Genomic DNA, 9,044 nt, shown 5'->3' with positions numbered 1-9,044 from the left:
CCTGTGTAATAATGCTGTTTAATCAGCTTCTTGATATGCCACACCCATCATGTGGATGGATTATTTTGACAAAGGGTAAAATGCTCACAAAACAGAGATGTATACAAATTTGTGCACAAAATGAGAGAAATAAGCTTTTTGGGTGTATTGAAAATGTCTGGGATTTTTAAATTCAGCTCATGAAACATAGCCCCAGCACGTTGCATTTATATTTCTGTAGTGGTGGAAAAAGTACCCAATGTCATACTTGAGTAAAAGTAAAGAGATCTTAATAGAAAATGACAAATGTCACCCACTAAAATTCTGCTTGAGTAAAAGTCTAAAAGTATTTGGTTTAAATAAAATTATAAATCATTTCAAATTCCTTAAATTAAAGCAACCCAGATGGCACAATTTATTTGTATTTATAGAAAGCCAGGGGCACACTAACACTCAGACACAGTTTACAAACAAAGCATGTGTGTTTAGTGAGTCCACCAGGTCAGCGGCAGTAGGGCTGTTCGGTTGATAAGTGCGTGAATGACTATGATCCTATTCTGCTAAGCATTCAAAATGTAATGAGTACTTTTGGGTGTTCATGAGTACCTTTGGGTGTAAAAAGTACAATATTTTCTTAAGGAATGTGTAGCAAAGTAAAAGTAGTCAGAAATATAAATAGTAATGTACAGAAATTGTATTAGTCACATGCGCGGAATACAACAGGTGTAGACCTTAGTGAAATGCTTACTTATGAGCCCCTAACCAGCAGTGCAGTTTTTTTTTTTTAAACAGAAAAATACCCCCAAAACTACTTAAATATTTTTACACCACTATTTGTTTGTGTAGTCTGAATAAATTTATATGAAAATGTAAAAATCATTATTTGAATATGTCGGTAACCAGTATAAAAAAGTGATAATGCATGGTTTGCCTGCCCTCAACAACACCCGTGCCAAATATATCCTCCAAACACAGGCTTCTCTGGCATTATCACTTAACTGCATGTTCAGTAGCCAAACGTTGTCGAATAGAGCCTATACATGACTCCTTGTTCTACATATCGGAGGCGGTTTTCTTCTACATAACATCGTTGTCTGAACGTTACAAAAGAAAGATGGTCCTGCTGAACACGACTGTGGGATGTATTCATTAACTCTTGCAACAGAAACTGTTGTGTTTAAGAACCAAACAGAGCGAAAACGAGCAGGGACCCACCTAAATTTGTCCAATAGAAACTCTTGTTTTTGTTGCAAAATGTTTTGCAACAGAATCAGAGTAATGAATAAACCCCTGCAGTGAAATTCATACTAAATCATTCGATTTCGATAACATTTATAAAAAAAATATAAAATTAAATAAAAATACAATTTAAAAAAAGGTAAACTGACCAAATCATGTTTCTTCCCACACACATTTATTGGTTCAGCACAGGTTTCAGTGCTGTACATCTAAAAAGTACATTGCAATTATTCCATTATTCCAAATGATCTTATTTTCAGTCATAAGATTGCCAACCATTTCAAAAGAGAAAGCCTTGGGAATGGGTGGGGAAGGATATAAGTGGCATATCCTATAGGACCAGGTACCTACACTGCAGTTTTCCCATTTAGAAGGGTCCAGCAGCATACAGGGTAGCAAAAGTAAACTTATCGTAAAATGCATGTTCCACCATGAAGCCTATTCATAGGTTGTGGAATGCTCAAAGTTGCAGATACAAATGTAATGTTTAGAATCAGCTCACTTGGACATAGAAGAGGAGAGTTGGTCTGTCGTGTGCAATCCATTTCGTGTTGTGAAATATGAATGTTTAGCCCTGAATGCCACTGATGAAGCAGAAACAGACTGACATTGCAGGTACCAAACATTTGATCCCACTGACAAAACAGTAGCCATGTGCCACAATAGTCACCAGGAAATGGGATGGAAAGACATGTCACACACAGTAGTACTAGACATGTAAACGACACACAGACGTACCATCCAAGGCTAGAGGGGCAGAGGAGAAAAAGGTATTTAGTCTCTGCCATGGCTCTTGAAGGAGATGGAAACAGTCTTCCAACTACTGATACAGTGGTTCTACAGAGAATTGTACGACCAGAGACAGAGCACATTGGAAAATAAAAGAACCAGTACAACCTTACGCGTTTAGTGTAAATAACTGTTTACTTCTAAAGTGCAAATATTCTTCTATAACATTAAATATATACTATTTTTTAGCGAGATTAGGAAGTATGGTAACGCAGGACTAAATATTTACAAATAAATGAGGCTTCATCATCACATTCGTAATCTCAATGATCCATTGTTAAACAGGGAAACAGACACAATAAGCCAGTGGAATGATGATGGATTTGATAGTGTAGTCAGTTGTCCCCGTAGAAGTGGCTTGGTCAATATTAATCTATACTAATTTATTAGTTACTTTATAATCCACATTTGTTAGACTTTCTATGCACAGTAGAATTGAATACGAACACATTCTTAGTAGCTATGTTTCTTGGACTGCAAGTACAGTGTGTGCTCCTTTGAGATCTGTAGTATTACTAACCTCCTCCAACCCATATCCCTTTACCCCTACTCTGTGCCACATGGAGTAGAATGAAGCTTCCCAGAAACACTGATCTAAGGTCAGTTTTACATGCTTCCTCTGGAAGGTTAGGAATTGATGGGAGGCTAATATAAAATCTGATCCTAGATCTGTAAATAAACACAACTTCCTACTCCACGATGCACAAAGTGCTCCCTCTATTTTTTGGCTTTGCCCTGGGCTGCCACGGCCTCCATAGCCTTCCTGACAGTTTCCTCATCCCCCAGGAACTGCATGGGCTTGACAGGCTTCAGGTTCTTGTCCAGCTCATACAGGATGGGGATGCCTGTGGGCAGGTTCAGCTCCATGATGGCTTCCTCAGACATACCTGCAGGGGGCAGCACATAGGGGTTATGGTTAATCAGTGACGACAACAAATTAAACAATCACAACAAAGAAAGTGTAAACAAACAAAAAAATAAGGAGCACACAGATGGACACTCACATTTCATATGTGCAGATTAGAATGTGTAGGAAGTAAAACGATACTACCACAGACCAGTACTTCCTAGAAACCAAGCAGAATAAATTCCAGTCCTGGGGAGAAACTGTGTGCAGGCTTTCGTTTCAGCCCAGCATAAGTACACCTGATCTGACTAATTATGTTCATGAACAGTTGAGGATTTCAAAACAGGTGTATTAGTGAAAGGCTGTAACAAAAGCCTGCACGTCCTGTGGCTCTCCAGAGATCAGTTCTAGGCAGTTCTTACTACTTACCCTCAAGATGCTTGACAATGCCCCTGAGGCTATTGCCATGGGCAGCGATGAGAATCCTCTTGCCCAGTTTGATCTGGGGCACAATCTCGTCGTTCCAGTAGGGCAGTGCCCGGGCGATGGTGTCCTTCAGGCTCTCACAGGATGGAAGCTGCTCTTCCGACAGGTCTCCATAACGACGGTCCTAAATAAAAAGGAGATATTTAGTATGTCAACAAACAGAAGAATGCCTAACAGCAACCTGGGCCTAAACCCTCATACCACCATATTGCTTTCAGTCAATCAATTGCATTTATAAAGCCCTTTTTCACCCAATTCTGATATTTTGCCCAATTATTGGCAAAAGAACTGATGGGTCAAAAGACCAATTAGTAAGACATCAGAATTGCACCCCAAATCTCAGGGGGTACAAATAACTTGATGGCTGGAAGTTGGAGTCATAACCATTATGCTTACATTTGTTCATTTTTCTGCATCTCTTGAGCTGTCTGTATTCTACTGACTGGGGTTTTATTAATTTTTTACTAAATATGCTTCTGTTCAAATCTGGTTAAGAGTTTGAAAGGAATGAGAGTTTTATTCAGTACATTTAGTAATTTCTTGCTTTTTTAAAGTCTACCAACACTTCACATTTTAGTAATTTTGCAGATGCTCTTATCCAGAGCGACTTACAGTAGTGAGTGCATACAGTTTCATACTGGTCCCCTGTGGGAAATCAAACCCACAACCTTTGCGTTGCAAGTGCCATCTCTACCAACTGAGCTGGACAACCTTGCCAGCAGGCATGGCAGCTAAGATAGTAGCTAGCTTGTCTAACTCAAGTTGATTGACAGCCTGAAATAGCAATTTTATAACTAGCCAGGTGGCTAGAGGTATCATCCCCGTTTCCAATTGGCTCATTTGTCCGTCCCACTCCTCTTCCCTGTAACTATTCCCCAGGTCATTGCTGTAAATGAGAATGTGTTCTCCTACTACTTACCTGGTAAATTAAGGGTACAATAAAAATAAAGAATGAAACAATTTGGGGGAAGGAAGACACCAACTGTCCAGTGCTTTTGGTTCTACATTGAACAAGTCAGACAAATTCATTGCATATTTCCATACGTTTAGCATATAAAGACCAGTAGGCCCATGCCTCTGCTAGTCCTACTTGGTCACCAATTGATTCTGATCTCAGCTGAACTATATCACACTCCTCTGCAATAGATTAACTCAGAGTTGGAACACCAAAAGACCTTGTGATATACAAGAGCACCATGAATACAAAATGTACACACATTTTTTCTTTTTGTTAAAAAGGCCCAGCGCAGTCAAACAATTTTTATATACACTCAGTGGCCAGTTTATTGCCCAGGTCACAAAAATGGTTTGCTCCTATAGACAGTAAGTCACGTGGCCATCACTTGCTATATGAAGGCATTGAAGCAGTCAGTTACTGTTTGATTTAATGTTAGAATGGGCAAAACGAATGACTTTGAGCATGGTATCATTGTCAGTGCCAGTCGTGCCGGTTCCAGTATCTCAGAAAAGGCCGGCCTCCTGGGTTTTTCCACACACACAACAGTGTCTAGGGATACCGAGAATGGTGCGACAATCAAAAAAAACAAGTCAGCAGCAGTCCTGTGGGTGAAATCAACGAGCTGTTGAGAGGTCGAAGGCAAGAATTGTGCAAGCTAACAAGAGGCCACAAAAAGCAAATAATGGCGCTGTACAAGAGTGGTGTTCAAAACGGCATCTTGGACTGCCTAATTCGTCATCCGTGTCACAAATGGGCTATTGCAGCAGACAACCACACCGGGTTCCACTCCAATCAGCTAAAAACAAGAAGCGGCTCCAGTGGGTACGCGATCACCAACACTGGACAATTGAGAGGGAAAAAAATGCTGCCTGGTCTGACAAATCCCGGTTCTTGTTGCGTCATGCTGATGGCAGTCATGATTTGGCGTAAGAAGCATGAGTCCATGGCCCCATCCTGCCTGGTGTCAACGGTACAGGCTGGGGGCGGGGATGTGGGGAATGTTTTCCTTGACACCAATTGAGTAACTTGTCCATGCCCCAAAGAATTCAGGCTGTTCTGGAGGCAAAGATACCTAATAAACTGGCCACTGAGTGCATATTTCCACACTATGAGATTGGAAGAATACTGTGAATATGGTGATAATGCCCTTTTAGTGTAAGATCGGTTTGAAAAGACGGCCTTTCATTTCAGCTCGTTTTGGTGGGATGGAGTTTTGGCCTGTCTGGTGACATCACCATGTGGTAAATTAATTAAGACCAATAAGAAAGAGTTCCAAACCTCTGACAATAACAGCTAGTTTCCCCCTCCCCACTCAGACCAAAATTCTTGCTTGAGAAATTGCTCCTGCTAAGAAGCAATTATTTGTTAACCATTGATGAATACAATCACAGTAAGGTACTTCATTGTTACCCAGAAGTGATTTGAGATAAAAGCAGGTGCATTGGGCCTTTAAAATATGCATGTACGTACAGTGCACTTAGAAAGTACTCAGTACCCTTGACTTTTTCCACATTGTTACATTACAGTCATATTCTACAATACATTCTTTCCTCAATCTACACACAATAACATGAAGAGGCGTTTAGAAATGTCAAAAAAAATAAAACAGAAATACCTAATTTACAGTGCCTTGCGAAAGTATTCGGCCCCATTGAACTTTGCAACCTTTTGCCACATTTCAGGCTTCAAACATAAAGATATAAAACTGTATTTTTTTGTGAAGAATCAACAACAAGTGGGACACAATCATGAAGTGGAACGACATTTATTGGATATTTCAAACTTTTTTAACAAATCAAAAACTGAAAAATTGGGCGTGCAAAATTATTCAGCCCCTTTACATTCAGTGCAGCAAACTCTCTCCAGAAGTTCAGTGAGGATTTCTGAATGATCCAATGTTGACCTAAATGACTAATGATGATAAATACAATCCACCTGTGTGTAATCAAGTCTCCGTATAAATGCACCTGCACTGTGACATACCCCAAGCGACTTACAGCTGTAATCGCAGCAAAAGGTGGCGCTACAAAGTATTAACTTAAGGGGGCTGAATAATTTTGCACACCCAATTTGACATTTTTATCCATAATAGTGAGTGTATGTGAATGCGTGTCTGTGTGTCCCTCACCTTGCTGATGATAGTGTAGAAGTCATGGTCTGGGTCCATGGAGGGAGGAGGGATATCGAAGCTCCGCCTCCAGATCTTCACCTGAGCCTCTCCATGCTTGGCAGCAGTCTCTGACTTGTTTAACCCCGTCAGGCCACCGTAGTGGCGTTCGTTGAGGCGCCAGGTCCGGTGGACAGGAAGCCACATCTGGTCAATGCTGTCCAGACACAGCCAAAGAGTGCGGATGGCCCTCTTCAGAACTGAGGTGTAGCATACGTCAAACTCATAGCCAGCGTCTGAGGAAGAGAAAGGTTGTGATCGCGTTTGATTCATAAGTGGATGGACAGATGGATCAACAGAGTAAGACTAGGAAATCAACCAATGGTCAAGTTCTGGGTTGGGACAAAAGCTTATGCTAGGTCTACAGGACCAGGAGTGGATATGATGTAGAGTACAACACCTGGACACTGCTGTAGACTATTTTTTACATAATTCAAGCAAGCAATGTCATCATCCATCACTCCAGTGTTCATTTGCTAAATTGTAATTACTTTGCTTCTATGGCCTATTTATTGCTTTACTTCCTCATGCCATTTGCACACTGTATATAGACTTTCTATTGTGTTATTGACCATACACTTATTTATTCCATGTGTAACTGTTGTTGTTTGTGTCGCACTGCTTCACTTTATCTTGGCCAGGTTGCAGTTGTAAATGACAACTTGTTCTCAACTAGCTTATCTGGTTAAATAAATAAAACAACATTTAAAAAAACATTGCTGGTTAAATTCATCAGCTGACATAGCATGGGTTACTAAGTCTTCGTTTTGGGCCAAATATGACTTTAGTCAGAAACACCACATATTTCCCTAACCAATACCATAAGGCTTGATTTTATTACTTTGTCGAAGCAGCACGTCTAGAACTGCAGGTTCACATCCTTCGGAAAAGCTCTGACGTCAAAAGCGGTGGAGTCGGGATCTCCGTTGCTCATTTGTTCACAGTGAAAGGGGGCTGAACTAATAGGCCACCAGAGGGTATTATATTAATATCCCGAGGGAACTGGGTTAGCGTTGATTGCATTCGATTTGGAACCGGCTGCGTCCCGGGCGTGAGCAAGGTGACCCCGTTTTGGCCACCAGCACGTTGAGTAATGAGTAGGATTCTGTGTTTTTATATGCAAAAGTGATTGCATTTGATACAAAAGCTTATCTGCCTTCCCAGTGAATCATGCTGCCTTGTTGACAACATGAACGAGAGCCGAAGATTGCTGTTCGATTTGAGACAGACGCTCCTTCCTCACAGCTTTTGACCATTCACGTAATAGGCCATAGCCGGGTGCACTTAATGGACTCCTTATTAGAACCGGTCATGGTCAAAGTGGAAATGAGGGCGTGATTGACAACCGGGAGACCACCAAAACACACCTCCATCCTATGTCAAATCGATGGAGTTGTCACGTAACGTTGCTGGTATTGGTAAAAAGTAGTTTCACATCTACGTGTTTGATTGTAAAATCATCAATAATAGTTGAGATCCCTTCAAGCGGCAAAAAATGTCAAATGTGCAGGCATTCAGCCTTTGAAATTGCTGTAGTCGCTGCTGCCACAGGACTTTCGATAAACAGAAAATGGAAATGTACAATCAGTCAATTGCATTAGTGAGGACACATTTGACGTGTTGTGTCTGGTATAGCGTCATACAATGTAAGTAACTAGCTGGTCAAATAAAATAGAACTAGAATCCACCTTTCAGGGCCTGTCCTCCTCTCCTCGCCTCCCGTTCTCCAGTCTCGCTCAGATCGGCGTCGAACCAGCCACAAAATCGGTTCTCCTGGTTCCAGTTGCTCTCGCCGTGGCGGATCAACACCAGCTTGTAGACGGCCATAGTGATAGAAGTATCTTAATTCGAACAAGCTCCGTATATAAGGAGGAAACGCCGCCGTTCAAGTTGAAAAGAAGCAATAGAATGGCAGGACCCAGCTAGCTACGTTTGAAGCTAGAGGATATGAGTGATGCGATTGGATGTTTTCTCACTCTGTGTTTCACACCAATCCAATGGGATCCCGCTGCAGTAGACCTACTTCCTGAATATTTCTCGACCAATGAAATAAAGGTAGGCGGGCACAAGGTCCCATGACCTTCATAGGGAACAGGTATTTTATAGCTGTTTTGTAGTTTGATACCTACAATGTGACTACTACCACATTTCAGTGGCATCAAAAACAACCACTGAATTTGGACTGAAAATGATGAAGGATTGTAAATGTTATGAAAGAATACTTAACTACCAGCACCCCAATCTCGCCTGATTTGTCACTTTCCTTTGATCAATTGGGTGGATCATTCAGAATACGGATAATTCAGAATAATTCAGAGTCATCGCGACAGTTTAAGTAATCATCACTGCATTCTCAACCATCTTTGATGTCAAATAGGTTGACACATTTTTTTCATTTATAATTCCTTTTTACACTGAACAAAATTATAAACGCAACATGCAACAATTTCAAAGACTTTACTGAGATCATACAAGGAAAACAGTCAGTTGAAATAAACAAATTAGGCCCTAATCTATGGATTTCACATGACATGGAATACCGATATGCATCTGTTGATCACAGATACCTTTAAAAAAAG

General features: G+C 40.8%; 1 protein-coding gene across 1 annotated transcript; it reads right to left on the bottom strand.

Moving 5' to 3' along the window:
* Nucleotides 1-1,376: 1,376 nt before the first annotated feature.
* Nucleotides 1,377-8,423, bottom strand: LOC112256652 (phosphoglycerate mutase 1). Its single transcript, XM_024430051.2, has 4 exons — nt 8,154-8,423; nt 6,427-6,701; nt 3,284-3,464; nt 1,377-2,894 (listed from the first exon to the last, which is right to left on the bottom strand). Exons 1-4 carry the CDS (start codon nt 8,290-8,292, stop codon nt 2,725-2,727), a joined length of 765 nt encoding a protein of 254 aa, XP_024285819.1. The 5' UTR covers nt 8,293-8,423; the 3' UTR covers nt 1,377-2,724.
* Nucleotides 8,424-9,044: the final 621 nt, after the last annotated feature.

The sequence above is a fragment of the Oncorhynchus tshawytscha genome, linkage group LG01 (genome assembly GCF_018296145.1).
Source record: "Oncorhynchus tshawytscha isolate Ot180627B linkage group LG01, Otsh_v2.0, whole genome shotgun sequence".
Lineage (NCBI taxonomy): Eukaryota > Metazoa > Chordata > Actinopteri > Salmoniformes > Salmonidae > Oncorhynchus > Oncorhynchus tshawytscha.
The sequence above is the reverse complement of the archived record's forward strand: the minus strand, read 5'-3'. Positions and strand labels throughout refer to the sequence as shown.

Coding starts and splice junctions, on each gene's coding strand:
- LOC112256652 (XM_024430051.2), bottom strand. CDS start 8,292: ATGGCCGTCTACAAGCTGGTGTTGATCCGCCACGGCGAGAGCAACTGG. Junction 3,465..6,426: donor TCTACACTATCATCAGCAAG/GTGAGGGACACA, acceptor CTTTTTATTTAG/GACCGTCGTTATGGAGACCT. Junction 2,895..3,283: donor CATTGTCAAGCATCTTGAGG/GTAAGTAGTAAG, acceptor TGCCCCCTGCAG/GTATGTCTGAGGAAGCCATC.